The 26,685-nt window shown below is 48.9% G+C and overlaps 1 protein-coding gene across 2 annotated transcripts; it reads right to left on the reverse strand.

Annotated features, from left to right (window-relative positions):
- Positions 1–282: 282 nt before the first annotated feature.
- On the reverse strand, positions 283–26,153 carry Ttll1 (TTL family tubulin polyglutamylase complex subunit L1). Of its 2 annotated transcripts, none has more exons than XM_057792823.1 (11): positions 26,040–26,153; positions 21,465–21,512; positions 20,175–20,291; positions 18,389–18,597; positions 16,161–16,341; positions 13,555–13,689; positions 13,065–13,173; positions 10,258–10,401; positions 7,027–7,113; positions 4,447–4,610; positions 283–766 (listed from the first exon to the last, which is right to left on the reverse strand). In XM_057792823.1, the coding sequence occupies exons 3-11, from the start codon at positions 20,285–20,287 to the stop codon at positions 637–639; spliced, it is 1,272 nt and encodes a 423-aa protein (XP_057648806.1). In that variant the 5' UTR covers positions 20,288–20,291; positions 21,465–21,512; positions 26,040–26,153; the 3' UTR covers positions 283–636. The 2 variants fall into 2 exon arrangements, with proteins under 2 accessions (XP_057648806.1, XP_057648807.1); XM_057792824.1 differs by having other exon boundaries at positions 21,465–21,538; positions 26,040–26,142.
- Between the last annotated feature and the right edge of the window lie 532 nt (positions 26,154–26,685).

Consider the following 26,685-nt stretch of genomic DNA (forward strand, 5'->3'; position numbering starts at 1 on the left):
TGCTCTTGCAAAGGACCCAAGTTTGGTTCCCAGATCGTACTTTGGTTAGCCTGTAACTCCAGCTCTGGGGCGTCTGGTGCCCTCCTCTGTTTTCCTTGGGTGACACACAAAAATAAGAAAGAAAGAAAGAAAGAAAGAAAGAAAGAAAGAAAGAAAGAGAGAGAGAGAGAGAGAGAGAGAGAGAGAGAGAGAGAGAGAGAGAGAGAGAAAGAAAGAAAGAAAGAAAGAAAGAAAGAAAGAAAGAAAGAAAGAAAGAAAGAAAGAAAGAAAGAGCAAGCCAGATATGGTGGCATACATCTTTAATCACAGCACGTGGGGTCAGAGGCAGGTGGCTCTCTGAGAGTCCCAAGCCAGCCTGGTCTACACAGTGAGTTCCAGGTCAGCCAGGGCTATCTATCTTAAAAAATAAAAATAATAAAATAAATCTTTAAAAAGAGGATGTTCCGCCACACAGTGACGCTGTGGTTTTCGTGAGCGCATGTGAACCCTGAAGACATGGACTCCTCCACCTTGCAGGCTCTTCATTCCAAGGGTGCAGGAAAGCACTCTAGAAAAAGGAAATTCTGATGTGTCGAGCAGGGTCCAGGTGGAGCAACTGCAGCAAGGCTGGGGGGGGGTCTTTCTTCCCACGGCTGGTCACTTCCAGGTTGTGAGGACACTTCTCCCAGAGTCTCTCGAACGGCCTGCTCTGGGCCCCACTGGCTGCCCTGGGCGGCTTCTGAGCTCTCTATCGGCTCCATCACCCTGGGCCAGCTCCTCATCGTACCTGCAACAGATCACTGGAGAATCACACGGAGTCTTGTTCAGGAGTGGTGACACAAGAGTGGCTCCCTGGGTTGCTGCAGAACAAACATATTCCTGGAAAGAGCCAACCAGCCCCAGATCCTCCACTGAATACAACACAAGACCACGGAGCCTGTGAGAGAAACCCAGCTAAACTGCCATCGTGGATAGTCTGCCTGTCCTAGGCAAATGACTTTCTAACAGGCGTCCGGAAAGAACACAGCACTAACCTCAGAGGATCTGTGAGTGAGAAACGAGTCAGCCCAGGGTGGGGAGGGAGAGCCCCTGCATGCAGTCACTCCACACACCCTGTGGCGTAGGGCCTAATCCCACTTCAGACAGGGAACCAGTGTCAGCTCAGCAGACTGCCAGGAAGGGCTGGGCTGGGCCTCCCCCATCATGATGTCACTGTCCTGCCACTGTCCTCCCATGGCCTGTGTTCCAGTTGATGTGTGTACCTCAGCTCTGTGCAGGGCTGAGAACAGCCTGGACATCATGCCTGAAGAACCGGATATAGGCTTGGTGTCTGTTAGCAGGGTTCCTTCCTTGGGGCTCCTGAGAAGGGTGAACATGCTACCCAGAAGAGACTGCCTCTGCTCACCATGACTTCCTACCACCTTCTGGCTCCAAATTCAGATGTGGCAGAGGGAGGGTTAATACTGGGCCTGATTCCTAATCCAAGGCTTCGCCCTGCAGTTGAGCTATGAGAAAGCACTTAGGGACACTTAAAAAAATTAAACTGCAGTTTATTTACTTATTGGGGAGGGCTTTATTTGTTACATGGCGGTCAGAGAACAGCTGCAGGCACTGGTTCTCTCCTACCATGAGGGTCCTGGGAATAGAACCTAGGTCATCAGACTCGGTGGCAAACACCTTTATTTGCTGAGCATTGTGCTGGCACTTATATTTTTTTATTACATCAACTGATGATCGATTGATTGAGGGCATACGTGTGCCAAGGTATAGAGGTCAGGGGAAAGTCTGTGGAAGACAGATCTGCCCTTCTACCATGTAGGCTCCAGGGATCAAACTTAGGTTGTCAAACTTGGCAACAAGTGCCCTTGCCTGCTCTGGTGGTTTGAATGAAAATGGCCCCCAGAGGCTCATAGGGAGTGGCACTATTAGGAGGTGTGGCCTTGCTGGAGGAAGTGTGTCATTGGGGGTGGCTTTGAGGTTTTGAGTGCTCAAGTCAGGCCTAGTGTCCCATCCTCGTCCTGCTGTCTGCCACTCTGGAGGTAGAACTCTCAGCTACTGCTCCAGCACCATGTCTGCCCGCATGCTGTCGTGACAATGGACTAAACCTCTGAACTGTAAGCCAGACCCAGTTAAATGCTGTCCTTTCTAAGAGTTATCATGTCATGGTGTCTCTTCACAGCATAGAAAACCAAACTAAAGGCCGGGTGGTGGTGGCGCATGCCTTTAATCCCAGCACTTGGGAGGCAGAGGCAGGCGGATCTCTGTGAGTTCGAGACCAGCCTGGTCTACAGAGCTAGTTCCAGGACAGGCTCCAAAGCCACAGAGAAACCCTGTCTCGAAAAACCAAAAAAAAAAAAGAAAACCAAACTAAGATACCTGCGAAGCCATCTTTCTGGTCCTCTGGTCTTTTTAGGTCTTACTAGGTAGCCCCGGCTGTCATAGAACTTGCCACGTAGACCAAGCTGGGGGATCTCTGTGAGTTTAAGGCCAGTTTGGTCTACAGAGTGAGTTCCAAAACAGGCTCCAAAAATAGACAGAGATACTCTGTCTTGAAAAAAACAAACAAAACAAAACAAAAGATAGAAACCTTAGACTTACTATTGATAAGATGCAAGCCTCAGAAAGACTTATTAATGATAATAAGAATTTGACTAATAAGATACAAGCCTTAGACTTACTAATGATAATCTGATTGATAAGATAAAAGCCTTAGAAGCCGGGCGGTGGGGTGGTGGTGCACGCCTTTAATCCCAGCCCTTGGGAGGCTGAGGCAGGCGGATCTCTGTGAGTTCAAGGCCAGCCTGGTCTACAAGAGCTAGTTCCAGGACAGGAACCAAAAGCTACAGAGAAACCCTGTCTCGAAAAACCAAAAAAAAAAAAAAAAAAAAAAAAAAAAGCCTTAGAAAGACCTACCAATTAAAATAAGACAAATAATCAGACACTGACAGAAGAACTTAGAGCAGAACCTACCACACCATTGCATTATGAAATTGAAGAAGAGTGAACCTAGGTTATTAGAAAACCAACTTTAGTTTATCCAGTTTTAAGAATGACCACCACCAGATGATAGGAATCTCCAAGGTTATGCAGATGTTGATTGGAATCCTGTAGAAATTTTAGATTTGAAGACATTTAAAGAAGTAGTCAATGACATCTATTAAAGAACCTCCAAGCCGGGTGGTGGTGGCGCACGCCTTTAATCCCAGCACTTGGGAGGCAGAGGCAGGCGGATCTCTGTGAGTTCGAGACCAGCCTGGTCTACAAGAGCTAGTTCCAGGACAGGCTCCAAAACCATAGAGAAACCCTGTCTCGAAAAACCCAAAAAAAAAAAAAAAAAAAAAAAAAAGAACCTCCATATAGAATTTGCATTCAATGTGGCAAAGCTAGTCACTGGGCCACTGGGCAAGAAACTGCCCTTGTCTAGACTGATGACAGTATGTGTCCAAATTGGACAAGCAGTACACAAAAGAAGGCAACTGCCAAACTTTGCCAAGACAAGTTAGGACAGTCCTTCAAAATTCCTGCTTCAAATAAAAGTCTGGAAGATATTCTAGGCCCATAGGTCAAAGATGGATGCCCTTATGTTGCAGTGAAAACTTGGCGTGACAGTCCAGGTATCCAGATGCCTCTGTTGTTTCTTAGTTTTAGAAGTTGCTTGCTCTGCACTTCCATTTTAATTAGGTAATATTATATCCTTCTTGGGTCTCTGACAGGGTTAAAGATAGATTTTTTTTTTTGTTATTGTTTTTTGGGATGGGTTTTTCTGTGTAACAGCCCTGGCTGTCCTGGAAGTTCTTCTGTAGACCAGGCTAACCTTGAACTCACAGAGATCCACCTGCCTCTGTCTCCCAAGTACTGCACTACCACCACCTGACAAAGATAATTATATTAGATAATTATAGTTAACAGTCTTCTACAGATTTGATAAAAAGTAAATCAGGTACAAAACTTTAGATTCAACAAGACAGGATAGATAATGGAGTATTTTCTTTGCCAAATACTAATGACTGGACATTGTGAATATATATAATTACCACCCAGCTAGTGATTCTTTTCTATCTCTGTTCCTCCTATTAACACTTTTCTAATCCTCATGCCCTACCCTGGTAAGTGGTATCCTTGTTGAAGCATGGTCCCCGACAGCACCTCACTCTCAGGAAGCTACACAGGTGGAGATAGGGTACAAGCCCCATACCATGTGCACCCTGCCCCTAGCACCTCAGCAGCCTGTACAGGGGCCAGGCAGCGGGGCTCAGACCTGGCATGAGGTGGATGCTTCGTAAGTATCGGCGTGCAGGACAGACCCAAACCACTGTTTTGTCTCTTCAACAGCTACCCCCACAGCAACAACAAATAGAAACGCTGCCCAAGAATAGTGAGCCCCCATACACCCAGAATAGCCAAAGGGCACCTCAGCACACCCTGGGCTAGAACACAGGACCCCTGCAGAGCCACACGCAGACTTACAGGATCTCATAGTTGCCCAGAACTTCCTTGGGGGGAGACTTGTTCCATTTGCAGTCAGGAATCTCACCGTTGGGGACCGCAATGTTGAGGGTGTCATTAATCAGGTTGTACTTAAGGATTCGATCATTGGCGGTGCTGGAGGTGAGAGATGGGGATGCATTAACCTACAAGAAGAGAAACACACGTCCTTCACTGTGGCGCCTCCTCCTCTGGAAATGAGAGGTGCAGGAGCCAGCGTGGGCCATGCACTCCAGGCTCTTGTCATCACACCTGCCAAGCACCTCACACAGAAAGCTGTCGAGACTTAGCTGTTAACCTGACAAGCCCTACAGCTGCGTGGTGACGAACTGCTTAGATCAGATTGGTCTGTGGGCACGTCTGTGAGGCATTTTCTTTTCCTTAGGCTTTTTTCTTTACGCACTGATTTATTTTTGTGTGTGATGTGTGTGCATTTGTGTGGGCACGCACGTGTTACGGTGCATGTGTGGCAGTCAGTGGACCACCTGTGGGAGCTGGTGCTCCACTTCCACCATGGGGGTCCTGGAAATCAAATTCGGGTTGTCAGGCGAGTGCCCGAATACCCACTGAGCCATCTTGTTGGCCCTGTGAAGCGTTTTCTTCAGAATGCCTATTTATGTAGGAGAGCCCAGCACAAGGCGGGCAGTGCAGCCCCTGGGCTGTGTAAGAAAGGCAGGGAAGGAAGCCAGCAATCAGTGTTCCTCCATGGTCTCAGCTCCAGTTCCTGCCTTGGCTTCCCTGGATGATAGACCATAGCCTGCAAGCCAAGTAAACCCTTTCCTCCCCAGAGCTGTGTGCTTTTTCTTTTTTTTTAAGGATTTTTTTTTATGTTTTGTGTATGGGTGTTTTGCCTGGTATGTCTGAGCACCTCCTGTGTGCAGTGCCCATGGAGGTCAGAAGAGGGTGTTGGATGCCCTGGAACTGGAGTTCTAGACGGTTGTGAGCTGCCATGTAGATGCTGGGAATTGAACCTGATCCTCCGGAGAAGCAGTCACTGCTCTAACCACAGAGCCACCTCTCCAGCCTCCTCCCAAGTTGCTTTTGATCAGTGCTTTGTTTTTCTTTGCTGTTGTTTTGTTTTGCTTTGCTTTTTTGCTTTTTCAAGACAGGGTTTCTTTATGTAGTCTTGGCTGTCCTGGGTTTAGCTCTGTGGACCAGGCTGGCCTCAACACATAGAGAACTGCCAGTCTCTGCCTCCCTACAGATGGGATTAAAGGCGTGGGCCACTACCACCCGGCTTGATGGGTGTTTTATTACAACAGAGAAGCAAATGACAGAAGCATCGTGTGGTCTGTTTCTAGTGGTTGTTAGGTGAACTATAAATAATAAAGAGAGGATTACATTGCCTATTAACTCCAGCTCCAGGGGGGTCTGATACCCTCCTCTGGCCTCCACAGGCACCTGCATTCATGTGCACATCATGACCCCACCACTGAACCCCCAACCTCTGAAACACATACACAATTAAAAACTAAAACAAATCTTTGAGAGAAATAATAGCTACAACTAGGATCTCAGTTCATCAAGAGAAATGTGACTTCCATTCAAGTTACTGTATGTAAGAGGCAGGAAGCCGCCACCTCTAACCCCAGCACCTGGAAGCCTGACATAGGAGAATCATGAGTTCGAAACCAGCTACACAAGGCACTGTGCTCAAAAGAAAAAAAAAAAGGAAGGGGGAAATATTACAGCACCCCCCCTCCCCCCCGCGTCCCTACTCCAGCAGCATGGGCAGGTTCCCATCACGGAGGAGTTTGCTCTAGATAACTTGATTACCACGAGCTGAGCACCACACTGAGGCTCCCTTGACTTTCCCTGTAGGGGGCCAAGCTCCTGGCTTGAAGTGCAAGTGAAAGGCCTGAGCTGTAGTCTCCAAAGGGACTCGCTGAGAGGGCAGGTGTCCCAAGTGACACAGATTGAGACCACACAGTGGCTCCTGCATGCTTAGGGCATCTTCCCTCCTTGTCCTCCTGGCAACTGTGGCCTCAGACAGAGGAATCAGTGCCCGCCTCTCTAAAAAGGCTGTGATAGTCTCTAGCAACCTGACGAGGTTTACAGTCACCTAGGAGACACACCTCAGAGTAACTTTGGGGGTGTTTCCAGAGAGGCTTATCTTAGGAAGGAAGACCCACCCTGAATGTGGGTGGCACCGTCCCATGGACAGACCCTGGGCTGAAGGAAAAAGGAAATCAGTGATGTACCAAGCATTCATCTTGCCCTGCTTCCACTCTGGGCATATGTGACCTCACACATCCTCCGCCATGCTTTCCCACCATGAGGTACTGCACGCTCAAACCATGTACCAAATAAAACTCCCCTGGATTTGATTGTCAAGTATTTGATGACAGTGTCAAGTAACTGATACAGGGGTTAGGCCAGGAAAAAACCCTGTTGTGTGGCAGGATGTGTCCACCTCATCCGTTCTAGATTGGTCACCGTGACACCCTCTTCAACAGGGAGACAGAATCACTTCCAAATCATGCCTTAACACACACGAGGTAACAGTAAAAACGTCCCCTCTCCCATGGCACTGCTGGCCAAGGTGTCAGGGTGGTGAGTTACCTCAATCAGCCAGGGCTTCAGCTTGTCGTCGATGATGATGTCATAGCCGTAGCATTCAAAGCAGTGTTTGTCATTGTTCATCACCGGCTGTGGGGTGACCAACAGGTTATAAAACCACATCCTGCTGGGCAGTGGTGGCCCATGCCTTCAATCCCAGCACTAGGGAGGCAGAAGCAGGTGGATCTCTGTGAGTTCAAAGCCAGCCTGGTCTACATAATGAGTTCCAGGACAACCAGGGCCACACAAAGACACTCTATCTCGTAAAAAATACAAATAATAAACAAACAAACAAACAAACAAACAAACAAATAAATAAATAAATAAAGTCATCCTCAGGGACCAAAGGGGTCCTCCCAAACTGCTGACTTCTTGTCCTTTCCACACACACACACACACACACACGCACACACACACGCACGTATACATACATGCACAAAAAAACACTGTCTCGTAAAACAAATAGTAAATATAAAGCCATCCTCAGAGACCAAAGGGATCTTCCTGCTGTCTTCCTGTCCTTCACACACACACACACACACATACACACACACACACACACACCAGGCTGCCTCTTATTCCTCTCAGCCCTGTGCAACCAGGTTAAAAACCAGATTATAGACCTGTTTCCAAGTAAGCCTATTTCCTTTCAATTTCTAGATTTCCACTGTAATTTTTAATTCACTTATATAAAGTTTCCATGTGTAGTGAACAAAGGAGCGGGGGCTGGAGAAATGGCTCAGAGCACTTACTGCTCTTCCAGAGAACCCTAGTTCAGTTCCTGGAACCCATATCAGGCAGCTCACAACCGTCTGTAACTCCAGCTTCAGGGGAGCCAATTCTTCTGGCCTGTGGGCAGCCATACTCACTCACATGCAGACAAACAGACAGACAGACAGACACACACACCCCTACACATAATCAAACAAAACAAAAATCCTTCCTACTTCAAAATCTTGAGAATTACCACCCAGTCAGAGAGTCAGAGAACAGACACTAGACTGCGCAGGCTCGCGGAGGGCCAGGAGAAGCGCCCCTTCCGTGAGGTAAAAGTGCACAAGGTAGCTCTTCTCAGGGAGGAAGATGGGTGCAGCCTGGGAATTCTGCATCTCTCCCATCTCCGTGCGTGCGGTTGTATCACCATCCCATGTCCCCAGGCCCTATGTCCTCAGGTCCCACACAAGTGGGTGGGTCTGTCAGTGGCTAGGTCAGTAGCAGAGGTTGAGCTGAGGAACTCTGGGTCCTGCAAGAGACCTCAGCAGTGAGTTGGCTGCCTTCCTGTTCCTCCTGAGAGAGGGCAGGGGAGACAAGGTGACTGACTGGCTTTGGGTCAGGCACCTTTTCCTCTTTTCTTAGCTCTGGGGTCAGAGGCCCCATTTGCTTGTGGGTTATACGGAAAAGCTAAGACACCTCAGAGACACCATCTGTGAAGTCCTGAAGATGAGGCGCAGCACACCAGTGCTTATTCCTATCACTCAAAAATAGAAACGTGCCTGCCTGAAAACTGCAGTCCGGCAACAAATCACAGACCTGAGGTTTGGAACAAAAAAGCAGGCCATTTCTGAAGGTGTTACTCTTTTTCAAAGATATGGGGGGGGGGGCAGTTCCACAAGGGGCAGTGGTCAATGAGGACAAGTACAGGCTATCAAATTTCTATCTCATGCTGCCTTTCATAGTCTTAAAGATACTTTTCATTATGCAAAAATATCAGTCATATCATAGTTATTTTGGTATAAGTATGCTGCTGTTTAAAACTCAGGTTTTCACAAACGGCTCTAGGTAGATAACCGAGTAAGTTCTCTGTCGTTTTTAATCAATAACTCAAGTAAAATTTTATCCTTCTCAAAGATCTCTGATGCAGTTTGACAGCTGAGAGGTTTTGCCAGTTTAAAAGAACAGCCTCACCAAACAAATTTCAGCAAACTACAAATACAAGTTATTAAGGTGTGTGCCTGCAAGTTATAAAGATGTGAGGACAAGTACAAGCTATCAAATTTCTCTCTCATGCTGCCTTTTATAGTCTTAAAGATACTTTTTCATTATGCAAAAATATCAGTTACAATCATTCTGGAATAAATATGTTGCTGTTTAAAACTTATGTTTTCATAAATTTAAAATTCTTGTGAGTTCCAGGGAGCCAAATTAAAGAATCCACCTTGAACAGGTTTAGATACACCCTTCTCAATCCTCTGGTCCTAAATTTTTTCTTCCTAAACTTAACTTTGTCCTCTGTTCTGCCAACACCTTGCCAGGTCCAAAGAGGCACTGGACCGTTCCATACCACAACCCTGGACAGGAGTAAACCAGATTCCCCAGGATGTGACCAGCATCCAGCTTTCTCAGGTGTCCCCCCCAAAACAATACCAATAAATAGGCAGGAAGCAGTCTTGAGAACCCACCGTCCCAATTCCTTCAATCTGCTGTGCCTAACCTCCCACCTTTTTATTATAAGAAAGAGATGGGAATATTATGATCTACTAGCCTGTCCTGTCACCTGGGTACCCTGCCCCTTTAAGAGACAAGCCCTGCCCACTCCCAACCCTCCCCTTCTACCAAGGCAAGATCTCCCACCTCCCCCAGCCTGCATTCTCAGTCTCTCTCCTGAAGAGGTAACTTCCATGCCTAGCTCTCTCTCTGCCTCTCTTCTTCCCCCCTCTCTCCCTCTGCATGATGTTTCTGTCTGTCTCTCACCCTGCAATCTCCCACCCACTAAGGTGACTCACCAAGGTCTCAGGAGATCGCCACTCCTTGTGGGACCAGCTTTCCACCCCCACCCTTATATCTTTAAAAAAGAGTAACACCAGCCTTAAATAGCCATGAAAGAACACCAAGCTGCCCGAAGAGAAGACTGTGCTGCAGATCTCCCCTCCCAGGAGTATCAGCTGATGGTGGATAGGTGGAGGCAGGCGATCTCTGTGAGCTCCAGACCACCCTGGCTACACTGTGAATCCAACTCTCCAAAAATGAATAAAGGAAGGAAAAGATGATGTCAATGGGACTCTATACTTCTGCAGAGGCTTCAAGCTCTGTGCCCATACCAGAGACTGACCACCCGCAGAAACTGAGCCCAGTCCCTTCCCCAAACTGTTTCAACCCCTGGCTGACACATGGGCAGGATGAGTGAACAGAAGCACTCCAGGCTACCGAACACTTCCTGAGGACTACTGCCTAGACCAGGGCCTCCCAATGAGCTTTCAGGGGGCCCCCTTGCCCTATCCCCAACCTGTCACTCACTGCCACGGCCTTGAGAGACTGCACGATGATCCAGTGGATTTCGTCAAAGAGCTTGCTGGTCACCTCTCTGCCTCGGGTGCTCTCCAGGTAGAGTCGCAGGTTGTTGACAGTCCACTTGCCACCGTGGATGTGGTTGTAGTCATCCTGGGGATGGGGGGAGGGAGGGAGGGAGGGAGGGAGGGAGGGAGGGAGGGAGGGAGGGAGGGAGGGAGGGAGGGAGGGAGGGAGGGAGGGAGGAGAGCAAGTGACCTTGAGCAGGCAGCCTGGCGGATTTCAGTCTGTAACTGAGTGCCCCCTGGGTATGAACAGCTACCCTGTAGCAAGACAGGGGACCCTGCCCAAGGCAGACTGTACTATCTACTAGACACACTGTTAGATGTTCAACTCCCGACTAATCTAAAAGCAACTCTTTCTACTCAGTAGCCCACACTGTGAAGTGCCACCTGAGTCCCCTTCCAGACCAAGGTACTCATCCCTCCCTCCCCAGAAGCTGCTCTAGGTTAAGGCTTTTGGTCATGGTTGCTTCATCACAGCAATGGTGACCCTAACTAGGACAGATATGGATGCTAATAGTTCCGGTCTTTGGGAGACTAAGGCAGGAGGACAGCCTGGGCTACTTAGCAAGAGTCAATCTCAAAAAATGAAACAAGGAGGGCTGGGCATGGTGGTACACTCCTTTAATCCTAACACTCTGGAGGCAGAGGCAGGCGGATCTCTATGAGTTCTAGGCCAGCTTGGTCTACATAGGAGAGTCAAGGTAAGACTTTCTTTCAAAAAACAACACAAAAAAACCCAAAACGACAACAAAAAACCAAAAATCCAACAATAATAACAAAAACATGAAAATGCCTAAAATCAGTAAAGCAAAAATTTAAGAACAGGTGATAAAAAGGAGGAAGGGTTTTGAGGGATGAAGTACCTCCAGCAATATGTCACCTTGCACAGACATGGATGTGAAAAGCAAGCATGTCCCTGGTCCTTGGTCCCCTCAGAACACCTCATCCCACTAGTCTACAGGTGTCTTGGCTCAGGCCTGGCTTGCTCTTCTGTCTCTGCCTGCTAAGCCTGTGCTTTCCAGGCCTGCAGTAACCACGATCCATCCCCTTGCTTGTGAGCCCTGCCTGCACAGCACAGAGGCTCCTGGGCCACACTGACTCCTGCTCTCACCAGAAGAGGCTGCCTTACAGTGCTCAGGGTAAGAGCTGGTCTCTTTCTAATTCTAGAAATTCTAACCACGTGAAACTTGCCCACAAAGCTCAAGCTGCGCTTTCAAAAAAGGAAGTGCTTTGTCATTCAAAAACACTGCACAAAGCAACACACAGACACAGACACTATAATGTTCAATGGGTTAGATGAACTGAATACATTTTCACTCATACATACACACTAGAATTTCTGTAACAATAAAAGGCTGGGTAGCGGTGGTACACACTTTAATCCCAGCACTCAGGAGGCAGAGGCAGGTGAATATCTGACTTTGAGGCCAGCCTGGTCTACAGAGCGAGTTCCAGGACAGCCAAGGCTACATGGAGAAACAGTGCCTTGAAATACCAACCAAACAAACAAAGAAATAACAATAGTAAAAGACAGGTTTAGATTGGGTCTGTTGGTACCCGTCTATAGCTCTAGCTACTCAGAAACCCAGGGAGGGGGAAATCACAGTTTCTTGGGAGTGCTGACTTGAGCTGATGCTAAAAGGTTTACAGTAGCTCAGGAATCTTGACCTGAGCCTGAACTAGAGGATTTATGACACCCCGAGCGTCTCTCTGTCCAAGACCAGGCACTCTCTGGGCACCTATGGGACCCAAAGAGAATCTGGCATTTACAATTCCTGATTACAGGGTGATAGGTCAAAGTGTTCACATAGTTCTGAATCAGTTTAAATTGCCTTTTCTCTGTCTGGGAGAACACAGTGCAGAAGATCGAAGCAGCTAATACATTCTATGTTGCAAATACACAATTTTCTCATTTTCATGTGCTCTCCAGCAGTTTAGGTTTGTGATTCCTTCAAAATTTCTTTTAAGATTACCTCTCAAGACAGATAATGAAGAGACTGACTCCTTCTTTATAACTACAATTTGCAGTCTGCCAGTGAAAGAGTTGATTAAGAAAACATGCTTCTTCCTTGCTCTGTGACAAGTTACTTAGCTATATTGCACGGGAGTAGTTGAGATGACTCTTTTTAATCTATAATCATTCTCTTGAAAAATGAATGTAACCTCTTTGCGACGCTTGCATTGCCTAAGAGATTTTTGTTGGCGTATATAAGATGTGGAGAAAGCGAGAACGAGAAGAATAAAGAGAGGAACCATCAAGAGAGTGTGAGTGTCTTTTTCCCCCTAACCCCCTCAGATAGAAAAGTCTCAGTTCACGCCAACACCGTAGACTCCATTTGAGCCCTGTGAAGCCCGGAGGCTGGTCCCCCAGGTTGTGGTACAGGACAACAACCAATAGGGGTTTATAAGGACATCACCCATCTCAGATCAAGGTCCCTTTCTTTTACTGAAGGAGAAAAGGAGCCTCCTGCATTGAGCCGACTTGCCCATGATCACAGAAGCAGAAAGGTGGGGCCTGAACCTATACTCTTGTTTCTCTAAGTACCCCCAACTCTACTCCAACCCTAAGCAGGCATTTGGATAACGTGTCTGGGACAGTCATACCTGCTACTCTGGGTCCCTTCAATGTTGGGCCTCAGGCTACTGGGCTGTGAATGGCCTTCCTAGAGCCAGCATGGTCCCCTCTTGCAAATACATGAGAACGAGTACCACAAAGCCAGCCTACCTCCTGACGCACAAGGAGGCACTCACCCCGTGCTTCTGGATGGCTACATTGGTAAGGTGGACGAACATGTTGTCCAGCTCGCTGGTGCTCGGGGTGTACTTCACTGTGCAGAATCGGCAGAAGCCAAGCTTGTACCTGGGAGGGAACTCAGACTGAGACACAGGAAACGAGAAAGGAAATACGCCAGTCCACTGGACGGAGGAGTGGCTGTTAGCCAATGCTTTCCATTTCACTATGTAGCCCAGGCTAATCTCACACTCATGACGTCCCCATCTCTACCTCCTGAGTGCTGGGATTTCAAGTGTGCCCACCCCACCCCACTTACTTCAAATGTCCCAAAGAGTGGCGTTCTTATCTGTAAGATTTACGATACCTTCTAGGTCAACTGTTCTTAAACAATTACCTACCTGATACCCACGCTGAGCCAGGAACGGTGTGCCCCCCACATCACTGAGTCGTTAAGACTCGAAGTAGCACTAGGAAGTGAGCCCGACGGAAGCGGGGCCAGATTCTTACATGTAGCAGCGCAGTGGGCGGTATGTGGACACCAGGACATACAGACGCAGGTCAAACTTCCTCCCACCGATGAGTAGCGGGTTATTGATATAGAGGGAGATCACGTAGGCTTCTTTTGTGGACTGAGACACGAACCTGCACACATCAGAGGAAGTCACAATCAGATTGTAAAAGCTACAAGATTAAAGGCACAGTTTGCAAAGGAGAGGGGCGCTAGCTTGCTGGCCACTGGGATGGTCTGCTTTCCTTTTTAATTAATCATTTAATGTACACGGGTGTTTTGTCTGTATGTATGTATGTGTACCACATGCAGGCAGTACCCATGGACGGACTGAGGCTACAGTTGTGAGCCGTCATGTGGCTGGGCTCAGATCGGGGTCCTCTGGAAAAGCAGCCAGTGTTCTTAACAGCTGAGCCATCTCTCCGCCCAGGTAGCTTCAATGATCAAATCTATACAACCTAGAATCAGCTGGGAAGAGTCTCAATGAGGCACTCTCTACATTGGCTTGTGAGCATGTCTGTAGGTAACTGTCTTTTTTCCTCTGTGCACCATAAGCATGCTGTGCCCGTGGAGGTCAGAAGAGGTAGCAGAGCCCCTTGACCTAGAGTTATTACATACAGCTGTTAGCAGCCATGTTGGTTCTGGGAGCCTAACCCAGGTCCTCTGCAAGAATAGCAAGGGCTCTTAACCCGAGTCCTCCCTCCAGCCCTCTGTGGGGAACTGACTTGATTATGTGGGGGACTAAATTAATTACATGGGAAGATGGTCTACTACGAGCAGCACCATTCCCTAGGCCAGAGGTCCTGAACTGCGTGTGAAGAAAGCCATGGAGCACAAGTAAGCAAGCGGGCACGCATATATTAATTTCTCTCCACTCGTGACCGTGGACGCGATGTAAACAGATGTCCCACGTCCCTGCCCCCCTTGACTTTCCTGCGATGGAAGGTAACCTGGAACTGAGAGCTAAAATGGATTCCTCCTCCTCCCAAGTTGCTTTTCATCAGTGTATTTTATCACAACAACATAAATCAGAGACAGCCATTAAAATTAGCAATCTGTATACAGCTGGGTGTGGTGATGCACTCCTTGGCATTCATCCAAAGGAGGTGAGGCTCTGATCTCTCTCTCTCTCTCTCTCTCTCTCTCTCTCTCTCTCTCTCTCTCTCTCTCTCTCTCACACACACACACACACACACACACACATGCGCGCGCGCACACACACACACACACACACGCATGCACACGCACACCCCTGCAGAGTAATGCTGACAACAGCATCAGTCACAGCTGCTGGGACATGCCAGCCACCAAGGCAGCCTTCAGTAGGTGAGGGGTAAACTGACAGGAAACAAGCCAGATGACATAATGTATGCCAAATACTTAAGAAGATGCATAAAAATGCCAGCAGTCAACCTGAAAAGGCTCCATACTGTGTGATTCTAGCCAGACGACATTCTGAAAAAGGGAAAACTAGGCAATCAGTAAGAAGAGCGACCATTGCCAGAGGATGGGCCAGAAAAACAGGGGGATGGGCCGGCAAGGGGAGGAGGGAAACAGAGGCTATCGGCCCAGTGAAACTGCTTTGTATGACCTTGCAGGGGGTAGCAACATGTCCAGTGGGGGTCCCACTGTCCAGAGACACAGAATGACTAAGTGTGAGCCCAGACATGTATGATAAACTGTGTGTGCGACTCTCTTGGGGTGGGACTTGGGGTGACAAGGGAACCATGGAGGGTATCTTAGCTGGAAGTCATGGCAAGAGCCGCAAGGACAGCCCCCAGGGAACCCACCCAAGGGTGAAGCGAAGTGTAATAGACTGAAACATTCCATACAAGAAGGATCCTCTGCCACTCTGGGAACTACCGACAGGCGCCTCACTCCTGGGAAATTGTCCTACAGTGTCCTGCTGAGGCCTTGCTCCAGGCTCTCAGGCACTGCCAAGCAGGTAAGGATCCTCACAGGCAGAAGAAAGCTGGGGCAAACTAGACTTCATCTGCCAACCAACCTGCTGCCCGCTCAGGTGTCCGTAGCAGGACACTCTTACTCTCCCCCGGGCTTTACCCTGGTGACCCGCCCCACCAGGACAGGGGACTTTACTGTTCTCGGTTCCCTCAGACACAGGACACAGGCTCAGAGGCATGGACTGGACATGGGCCTCGCTATCAAAACTGCCTGCCTCAACCAGCTTGGGAACCAAGTGGCCTGCAAGGCCACTGCCCAGGACCTATACCACGTCCCCCCATGGCTTACCATAGGGAACTCTGTGGTTAATGACATGTCTTCAGCCACAGAGCCCTGCTGGGGTGCCACATTAACAATCACGCAGCTAGAAAAGCAGGCAAGGGCTGGGCGGTGGTGGCGCACGCCTTTAATCCCAGCACTCGGGAGGCAGAGGCAGGCGGATCTCTGTGAGTTCGAGACCAGCCTGGTCTACAAGAGCTAGTTCCAGGACAGGCTCCAAAACTACAGAGAAACCCTGTCTCGAAAAAAAAAAAAAAGAAAGAAAAGCAGGCAAGGGCTGCCCAGGCCGTGATTGAGGGAGCTACAGGATGACAGGATGCGGCTAACGGGAAGCATACATGCAGTTCGGGGTTTGACAACTCACGAGGACGTCTTGCTGTCCCGGGACCACTTTTTGATCTGTGAGAGCTTGTTGATAAGGAAGATGCCCTTTCCCTGGGCTTTGCCGCAAGGTTTCATGATCCAGGTACTGGACGGGCTCTTCCGGAATTCCTCCACAAACAGGTTGTAGTCCGCGGGGAGCATGTAGGTGACCGGGACAAAGTCTGAAGTAAAGACACCCATTGCCGTAAGCAGATGCCTGCCTGAGGCCAGGGGCAGGAAAACATTGCTATGGTTCAGGGCTCCTCAGCACCCTGTCACCTCAGCCCTGAACCTACACGACAGGACAGCTGCTGTCCTGTTCCTGTGTATACCAGGAAGGGGTCCTGCTGAGCTGTGTGCACAGAACTTTCAGACACACAACACCAAAACCTCCAGTAAGCTGTCCACTAGACAGCTACCATGCCCACTTAGTAGATGGAGAAAAAGCCAGAGAACTTGGTGATCAAATTCTGCCTAGGGCCTGGAAAGATGGCTCAGTAATTAAGAACACTGGCTGTTGCAGAGGATCTGGGTTCTATTCCCAGCATCCAAACAGCGGCACAACCATCTGTGACTCCAGTTCCAGGTGATCCAGTGCCCTCTTCTGGTCTCCTTGGGCACTGCACACAGGTGATACACATATAGGTGGACAAAACACCCATATACAGAAAATAAAAAGAAGTAAAATCTCAAAAAAAACATTGTTTTCCTTCTGCTCTGGTGTGGGATCCTGAACTACCAAGCTAGCTTTGATCCCTAGGTAGACCAGGAACACGCACCATCCCGAGTGTGGCTCAAAGAGTAGTGGCACTGGGCACACCCTCATCCATACTAAGTTTCTCTCTCAGTAACTCTGTGGTCACAGAAACTCAAGCGTCCAAAGCAAACTGGGTCCCGCCCATCCTGGAGAGACACCAGAGGTAAAACAGACGTCTACAGAACCTGCCCCAACCCACACCCCTGGCAAAGCTGCCACCAGTGCCTCAGGGCCTTGTGTTCCTGAAATGATTAACTCAGCCTGCTGGTTAGGTTTTGTCAGCTCAATACAAACCTAGACATATCTGAGAAGAGGACATCTTTTTTTGTTGTTTTTAATATATTTATTTTTCTTTTATGTACATTGGTGTTTTGCTTGCATGTGTGTCTGTGAGTGTCGGATCTTGGAGTTACAGACAGTTGTTAGCTGCCATGTGGGTGTTGGGAATTGAATCTGTGTTCTCCGGAAGAGCAGTCCGTGCTCTTAACTGCTGAGCTGTCTCTCTAGTTCTGGAAGAGAAAATCTTTTTGTTGTTTGTTTTTCTCTGTGTAGCCCTGGCTATCCTGAAACTAGCTTTGTAGACCAAGGTGGCCTCAAACTCAGAGAGCCACTTGCCTCTGCCTCCCGAGTGCTGGGATTAAAGGTGTGTGCTACCACCGCCCCTGTGGGAAGAGGAAATCTTTTTTTTTTTTTTTTTGAGACAGGGTCTCTCTGTAGCTTTGGTGCCTGTCCTGGAACTAGCTCTTGTAGACCAGGCTGGTCTCGAACTCACAGAGATCCACCTGCCTCTGCCTCCCGAGTGCTGGGATTAAAGGCGTGCGCCACCACCGCCCGGCGGGAAGAGGAAATCTTAAGAAAAAGCTTTCATTAGACTAAGGTATAGGCAAGTCTGTGGGGGTATTTTCTCGATTAATGACAGATGTGGGAGGGCCCAGCCCACCATAGGCAGTGTCATCCCTGGACAGGTGGTCCTGGATCATGTAAGAAAGCTGGCTGAGCAAGTCACGGGAAGCAAGCCAGTAAGGGGTGCTCTTCTGTGGCCTCTACTTCAGCTCCTGCCTTGAGTTCCTGACTTCCCTCAATCATGCGTTGTGACCCGAGAGTTGTAAAGTGAAGTAACCCTTGCCTCCCTAGGATGCTTCCGGTCAGGATGTCTTTCTTTTTTAATATTTATTAATTTGTAATTGTATGGGTGCATATGGGTGTGTGTGTGTTGGGAGCTATGCATATGGGCGCAGGTGTTTCAGGAAGCCAGAGGTGTCAGATTCCCTGAAGCTGGAGTTACAGGTGGCTGTGAGCCACTATGTGGGTACTGGAAACTGAACTCAGGTCTTCTGGAAGAGCAGTACATGCTCTTAGTCACTGAGCCATGTCTCCAGCCCCTGGTCATGATATCTACCACAGAAACAGAAACACTCACTCAGACACTCAGCTACTGACTTAGGACCCAGGGCAAATGGGAAAGCACCAACCCAGGTAGAGGTATTTCCCATTCTCGTCTTTTTCTGCCAGAGGACTTCCTTCCTTCTCCAGTTCCTTCCTGTATCTTTTAATGTTCTTCACCATCAGGTCCTTGCGGGTCAATTCATAGTGGTTGGGGAAATGGTTGACAATCTGGTCATCTGAGAGCCGGTACCCAGTTTCCACGCTGAACACATTGCGAATGGTTTGCACACTCATCCTGAAAAAGAGGTCAAAAGGGATAGGGGCTCAGAGCCATGTCACCCACATGCGTGCCAGTTCACAATCCTGCCCATCTCCAGGGAGCATGTAGGTGACCGGGACAAAGTCTGAAGTAAAGACACCCATTCCTGTAAGCAGATGCCCGCCTGGGGCCAGGAGCAGGAAAACATCGCTATGGTTCAGGGCTCCTCAGCACCCTATCACCTCCCAGCCCGTGACTGCAGCACGGACTGCACACTCAGGGAGGGGCTGTTGCCAGGCTGAAGGACGGGGTGACTTTGACTCTGTACTTTACATATGCATCAGGCCCCACGTAAAGCCCACTAGCTGCTCAATGGTTGATGCCAGGCTCGTGTGTGTGCATGCTGTGTGCTTGGACGTCAGGAGAGGCACTGGATCCCCTGGAACTGGAGTTCCAGGCACTTGTGAGCCGCCGTGTGGTGCTGGGAATCAAGCCCACGTCCTCTGGAAGCTTGCCACAAGTCCCCTCTGTGGATTCTGTCCTCCTCAACACTGTCTCACCCTACAGAGCAAGGCCACTACCTGCCGACCCAGCTTTAAGTCACTGTTCAGTTCGGCCCCTCCCAGAGCTCAGCGGGGGGAGTGCTTGCCTAGTGTCTCAGTCACTCTCCTGTTTCTGTAACAAAACACTCTGACCAAGGCAACTTAGAAAACAGAGATTTGCTTTTGTTTTGGTTTTTGTTTTTTTTGAGACAGGTTTTCTCTGTGTAAATAGTCCTGGATATCCTGGAACTCACTTTATAGGGCTAGCCTCAAACTCACTGAGATCTGCCGGCCTCTACCACCTGAATGCTGTGATTAAAGGCATGTGCTACCACCCTGCTAAAACAGAGTATTTAATTTGGGGCCCACGGTCCCAGAGGGTTAGAGTCCATGGTCATCATGGTGGAAAACTCTGCACCAGGCAGGTAGGCATGGCACTGGAACAGTGGCTGAGGGCTTATATCTGAACCGCAAGCATGGGGCAGAGACAGAGACAGAGTGGGGCAGAGATAGACAGACAGACAGACAGACAGACACACACACACACACAGAGAGAGAGAGAGAGAGAGAGAGAGAGAGAGAGAGAGAGAGAGAGAGAGAGAGAGAGAGAGAGAGAGAGAGAGAGAACTGGGCTCTGGGTTTTGCCATGTCACCCAAAGAGAACAAAAATAAAGATGCCAGATAGTTAGCCGAGAGAAAACAAAGACCCAGCATGCACAACACCTGAAGGAAAAAGTCTCAATGAAAGGGTCCAAAGAGTAGGCCAAGCCCAACACCTGGTCCTACTGGACAAAGCTGCAGGTGAGAAACCCCAGAGGAAGCTCCCAGCCACAAGCTTCTCACATCAGCATGGTCCCTGAGAGACTGATATGTCATCTGTCCCTGGCCCAGCCGGCGCCTCAGAAGCTCCTTAGATTAACTGGTTCCGAACACCAAGCTCAGGTTATTTCCACAGAAACACAGAAGGTGGAAATGCCTCAACAGGCTCAACTGGCTATACATTTGGAAAACTCAGACTTATTAATAAAAAAAAAGAAAAGAAAAATACAAAACACAGCTCTTTACTCTCACCAGTAAAAATTCCAATCTTCGTTCTCTGTCACTTGGACCCACCCTCTCTTCTCAAAGTTGTTGATTAGCACCGACTTCTCGATGTCGGTGACCCACTTCACCCGTCCCGCCATGATCCTGGAAGAGACCCAAAGTGTCACATTTGGGAACTCAACAGCGACCAACTTTCCCCAAACCAAAGGGATCCCCTAAGCACCACGCAAAGTAAACATGCGCCCTCCCCCCCTCAAGCTCACATGGGTGTTTCTTAGACAGGGCTAATCCAGTCCCAGGGACTCCTGGTGATATCTAGGGACATCCTGGTCACCATAAATGGGAAAGGAGGAGATGCTTCAGGCATCACGTATGGGGGTTGGGGATACTGGTCAACATCCCACAGGCAAACAGGCTTCCATTCCTCCATAAAGCCCCCAGCCCCCAAGTCAACCAGGGATAATTTAACAGTGACTCTCAAGCACCCAATGCACCTGTGTCGGGAACCACAGGAGAGGCTTGAAGGGCTACAAGGGCAGGAGGGGCTCTGCTTGGAGCAGGTGAGGAAGGCTGTTCTGGGAAGTGGGCTGCTAAGCTGAACCCTGATGAAGTAGCAAGGGTTTGCGCATCCACCCTGCTCTGGGCGTCTTCATCCCCCCTCCCACACTGCCTATCTCCCTGCCTCTCTTTTATCACATCTATTCTAACCATGCTCTTAAAACAAAACAAAACAAGGAACTGGAGAGACGGCTCAGTGATTAATACCAGCTGCTCTTCCAGAGGACCTGAGTTCAATTCCCAGCAACCACATGGTGGCTCACAACCATATGTAATGAGATCTGGTGCTCTCTTCTGGCCTGCAGACATACATGCAGACAAAGCACTCATATACATAAATAAAAATTAAAAAAACAAAAGCACTTTTGCCAGGTGTTGCTGGCACCTGGCATACCTTTAACGCCAGCACTCAGGAGGCAGAGGAAGGCAAATCTCTGTGAGTTTAAGGCTAGCCTGGTCTACAAGTTGAGTTCCAGGACAGCCAGGGCTACACAGAAAGACCCTGTCCCCCCAAAAATTTTAAAAAGCAAAATAAACAAAAAGGACATTGTTTTGAGATTTTATTTATTTTTATTTTATGTGCATGAACATGGCCACTCACAGAACACCTGGTGGCTGTAGATGTGACATACACCCTCACCCTCATCCTGCGGGGCAGGAAGCAAGCCTGAGCCTGGAGGCCAGAGCTTCAGGGAGACCAGCCAGGGCTCTTCCCAGACATCTTATTACACATTCTCTGTCCCCAGTGTTAGTACTCACCATAGGTCCTTCTGCGGCTCCTCGAGTGCTCAGAATCTCTCTGCTTCACTGACAAAAACATAGGGGACACAGAACTGAGTTCATTATGGAGCAAAACTTGACCACTCAAATAGATACCCAGGGGTGGTGTCTTGGCTAGCCAGGGTGCACAGAAGAGGCTCTTACACAATAAAGGTTTTGAAACTGCCACCCATGGTGAGTCACATGTCATCCTAACATGTAGAGGGCAGAGGGAGGAGGATGCCATGCAAGTTCGGGGTTAGTCTGGTTTATATGTCAGGTCCAGGCCACTCAGGGTTATATAGTGAGACCCTGTCTCAAAAGAAAAATACAGCCAGGCACCTTCAACCCCCAGGCTCGGAAGCAGAGGAAGGTGGATCACGAAGAGTTTGAGGCTGGCCTGGTCTACATAATGAATTCTAGGACAGCTGGGCTATACAGTGAGACCCTATCCCTGTGGACCAGAAGAGGGGACTAGGCCTCATTACAGATGGTTGTGAGCCACCATGTGGTTGCTGGGAATTGAACTTAGGACCTCTGGAAGAGCAGCCAGTGCTCTTATCCTCTGAGCCATCTTGCCAGCCCGTGAGACCCTATCTAAAAAAAAAAATACCAAAAAATGAAAGAAAAAGGAAAGAACAGAACCTCCATGATCACTGCACACAAATGCCCATCAATGCCCAGAGGCACATACACACAAATAATAAAATAATAATTAATATATATTTTAATAAGTTATTTAATAAATAATTAAAATAATCTAATAAATAATAATTTGATAAACAATAAAAAATAAATCTTAAAACATTTGCACACGATGAAAACTAGATCAAGACAAAGCCACTGGAGGTGATCAACCACAGGCAGCCTACTGGGTGTTTACAGAGGACAGTGCCACCCGTCTGTCCCAGGTGACGGGGTATGGCCTTTGCAAGGAGAACAAGGCTTCCTCTGCTTACCCACAGCCTCGCTTTTAGTCACCCACTAGGCAAGGACAGTCACTTGGCACAGAAGAGAGCTGAGATGATCCTGTCCCAGAGAAGGTGACCTACACATAGGGCAAGGTGACTTAATCACACCGTGACAAAGCTCAGCTGTGGTCCTAGAGGGGACAAATCAGGGGTCAGCTGTGTGCCATCAGACTCCCAAGTCCATTCAGGGCTCTCCACAACCCTCAGCTCTGCTGGACAGACGCAGCAGGCCTGGTGGCCCTCCTTGCTGCTGCTCTTGTCCTAGTACAAGCCGGCACTCTGGCTCCTGGATATGCACATCAAGTGAAGTTACCAGCTCCTAAGCCTACAGCTTCTGGGCCACGGTTTTCAGAATAAAACTAACAGTGTGCTTGTGACCTACAAGGCCAGCCCAGCCCTACCTGCACCACCACCTCCCAGCCCCACCTCCCATCACCCTACCCCTCCTTCTCCTCTCCGGCTCCTTCCTTCTTTCATCCCACGTCCACCAACATGAATGTCTGGAGCCTGTGTTCTTCCCACAGACCTGACCCCTTCTCAAATGACCTCTCCCATGAGCAGCTTTTCCTGACTGCCCAGCTTCAATCCTCCTGACAGAGCCACTGTCCCTTTACAGCAGCCCCCACCCCCCCAATGTCTACATAGGATACATCCAAGACCCTGGTTGAAGCCCGAAACTATGGTGAGTACTAAGCCCTACACAAACTGTGTTTCTTCCCATCCAAGCACCAGTAACAAGCTTGTACATCTTCACTTCAAGGAAGCTCTTTCCAAACAGCCAGGATCAGCCCTCGTACATCGCGAGGCCCATGACTACGAACAGAAGCCCTGTGATAGCTCGAGAGTTTATCTGATCACTGAGGTGGCTGCAGAGGCTGACCGCTGAGATGGGAGCACACACCCAGTGGCTACACTGGACATAGAGTGATTACTGTTCCAGGCAGGACAAGGTACCGCAGTGCAATGTTTTGTAATAGTAATCAGAATGATGGAACATTCACAACCCAAAAATCATATATTTCTTGGGGATGGAGAGATGACTCAGTGGTTATGAGCACTGGTAGTTCTTGTAGAGGACCCAGGTTTGGTTCCCATTACCTGCACTGCCATTCAAAACTGCCTAACTGTGTATCAGAGAATCTGACGCCCTCACCTGGACTCCACGGGTACTGCATGTACATGGTACACAGGCGCATGTAAGCAAAACCACCTTTATCTTTTTTTTAAAACTGTTTATTTCTGGAACCTCTGAACTGAAACTATGGAAGGTGACACCACCGGTGTGAGGAGTTTCTATATTTTCTCTATGCATGTACATTACACACTGGTTTAGTCTGGCTCTTACTCAGGCTGTGGCCCAAGGCCTGTACGAGCAGCACAGCATTACAGGGAGCTGCTCAGAAAAAAACACCTTCTGATGCTGAGTGGCACAGTGCTTGCCTGGCATGCGGGAGGCCCTGGGATTCATCCGCAGAACAAGAAAAGGAAACCGGGAAGCCAAGGAGGAAGGGGTCGGGGGAGTAAGATTGGTCCCTGCCTCCACCCGCCAGTGATGACTGACTCAGGTTCTCCAGAGGAGAACCCAGGGAGCTGTCAGATGAGTCTCACACATGCCCAGGTGTGAAATCCACTTCTCTACTTCACGGATGTCTCTACACAGATGTGTGAACACAGGACTATCCCACCACGCCACAGCTCCTGCTGAATCTCCAGCCCAGAACAGTGTCTAGTCTAGCAACAGTAGGTACTTAGTAAGCACCTGATGAACTGTGCCGGCCTTGGTGGTGCCTGCCTTTAACCCCGGAGGCAAACAGATCTCTGAGAGTTCAAGGCCAGCCTGGTCTACGAGTGAGTTCTAGGACCACACAGAGAGACCCTGTCTCAAAACAACAACAAAAGGGGGCTGCTGAATGGCTCAGCAGGTAAAAGTGATCATCAGATGAGGCAAACAACCCGAGTTTGATTCCCAACTCCTCTGACATCCACAGGCGTGTGGTGGCACAAACATGCCCACACACAGGCATCATACACATAATAATAAAAACAAATAAATGATAAATAATAAAAGAAATAAGTAGAATCAGGTATGGTGGCACAGGTTTGCAATCCCAGAACTTGGGAAGTAAAGGTATGAGGATCAGAAGTTTTAAGGTTATCCTCAGGCATACGGAGTTCCAGGTCAGTCTATACTACATGAGGCCTTCCCATAAAATTCAAAAATAAATTCCCTCTGTATAGAACCAAATAAGTGCTACTTGAGGACTTCAAGGAAGTCCAGCCCTAGTGGGGGCAGGTCTTCCCCTCCAGGGTTGAGAGACCAGCACCAACAGTCCATAAAGACTTGGCTTTCTAGGAACAAGCAGAATGCTACTGGGGGAAGATCCACACTGCGAACACTTGCCTGTTGTTACAACCCCAGGAGGACGGCACAGGCTAAAGAGCTTCACCGTCTGCTGTGATTACAGCCCTAGGCACAGCAGTCAAGGCAGCTTCTAGAAACAGCAAGAAGAGAACTTACCAGTCTTCTCATCCTTCGTCCAGCCTCATAAAACAAGGACCCTCTCTGCTTCCCACACTTGGACATTATTACAATTCTGTTGGTGAAGTCCCAACACCACCAGGATTCCCAGTGTCTAGATTCTTTCAACAAGCTTTCAATGAAAGGTAGAAAAAGCTATCTCTAAGAAAATAGAACTAAGGGACTGGAGAGATGGCTCATCTGTAAAAGGGGGCACTGAGCTTGCAGAAGACCTAAGTTAGGTTCTCAGCACTCACATCAGGCAGCTCACAATTTCTTGTAACTCAAGCTCCACAGGCTCCCATACGCCCTCTTCTGGCCTCCACTGGTAACTGCACTCACATGCACAAACCCTCATAAAACACACACACACACACACACACACACACACACAAAATTAAATAATGAAGCCAGGCGTAGTGGCTCACACATTTAATCCCAGCACTTCAGGAGGCAGAGGCAGGCAGATCTCTGTGAGTTCAAAGCCGGTGCGGTCTACAAAGCGAATTTCAGGACAGCTAGGACTGCTACCCAGAGAAATCCTACCTCAAAAATAAATTTTTTAAATAACGAAGAATATTTAAATAAAGAAAATAGTATATAATACTGCATACCCGTGACCTACATCCCTATCCCTCTCCACACCACAGTCCGTTGCCAGTGTCATGCCGCAAAGTGGCTGTCTACCAGCATCTCCAATTCCTTACGAGCAGATCAGGGCCTCTTTCTGTGCTGTCACATACAAGCCAGCACTGTAATGTGCTCATTATATGTTTCCTGAACAAAGCCTGCTTTACGAACTCCAATTCGGTTTGCAGCGCTACACTTCCAATTGAGGACGCAGTCCCAGCAAAGCCCCCTCTACTCCACAGAGAACCACCATTCCTAAACCCCTTAACAAAGACACCTCGGTGGACACAGTCTAGCAGAGGAGCGAGTGGAGTGGCACTGAGCTCCCCGTACAGGTGCCGTGACCCCACCCCCAACAACAAATGCCACCGCAAACAATACAGACTGCGAATGCACTAAAAGCCTAGGAGCCCGCGAGCCTGAACTAGCCGGTAAGAAGGATAAAGATGCAATTACAGCAATCGGACGGCTCAAGGCAAGTCCCCGGAGCTCAGAAGACGGATGCTGAGCGGTGCAGGCCGGGACTGGGCAGCAGGAGCTAAACCGCCTGGATCCTCCACCTTCGCGCCAGTCTGCGCGTGCGCAATCTCCACGCGCGGCCACGCCCACAGCGCACAGGACCCCGCCTAGTCCTTCTACTGTAACCAGTGAGCCCGGCGCGCTCCACTTCCGGAGAGGTGTCCTAGCAACTGAGGATGCGCGACTGCTTCCGGATCTGGCTTTTCCAACTGGGTGTCTGCGGCTTAGAGCCTAGAAATCGCAGGGCACCCTGTCTGCGCACCCTTCAGAGCGCAGAAATGAGAGCTTCAAGGTGTGAGCCAGCGGGTAAAGGCGCTTGCCGCCAAACCTTATAACCTCAGTTCTGTCTCTGGAATCTACCTGCGTGATGGAAGGAGAGAAGAGACACCTGCTAGTAGTCCTTTGAGTTCCACTTGCGTGCTGTAGTGAATGTGCACACACGCACACATACAATAAATGAAATCTAAAAAATTAATGCGTATGGAGAAATGGCTCAGAGGTTAAGAGTGTGCTGTGCTTTTGCAGAGGACCCGAGTTCAGTTCCCAGCACGCATGTCAGGCTGCTCAGGACCACCTGTATGTA

The sequence above is a fragment of the Chionomys nivalis genome, chromosome 17 (assembly GCF_950005125.1).
Source record: "Chionomys nivalis chromosome 17, mChiNiv1.1, whole genome shotgun sequence".
In the NCBI taxonomy this organism is placed as follows: domain Eukaryota; kingdom Metazoa; phylum Chordata; class Mammalia; order Rodentia; family Cricetidae; genus Chionomys; species Chionomys nivalis.

Bases quoted from the DNA above. Each gene is read 5' to 3' on its own strand.
- Ttll1 (XM_057792823.1), bottom strand. From the start codon at position 20,287: ATGGCGGGACGGGTGAAGTGGGTCACCGACATCGAGAAGTCGGTGCTA. The intron at 18,598-20,174 runs GTGAGAGTAAAG...CCTCTTTTTCAG, and splicing joins GAAGATTGGAATTTTTACTG to GATGAGTGTGCAAACCATTC. The intron at 7,114-10,257 runs GTGAGTGACAGG...GTCACCCCACAG, and splicing joins AGTCTCTCAAGGCCGTGGCA to CCGGTGATGAACAATGACAA.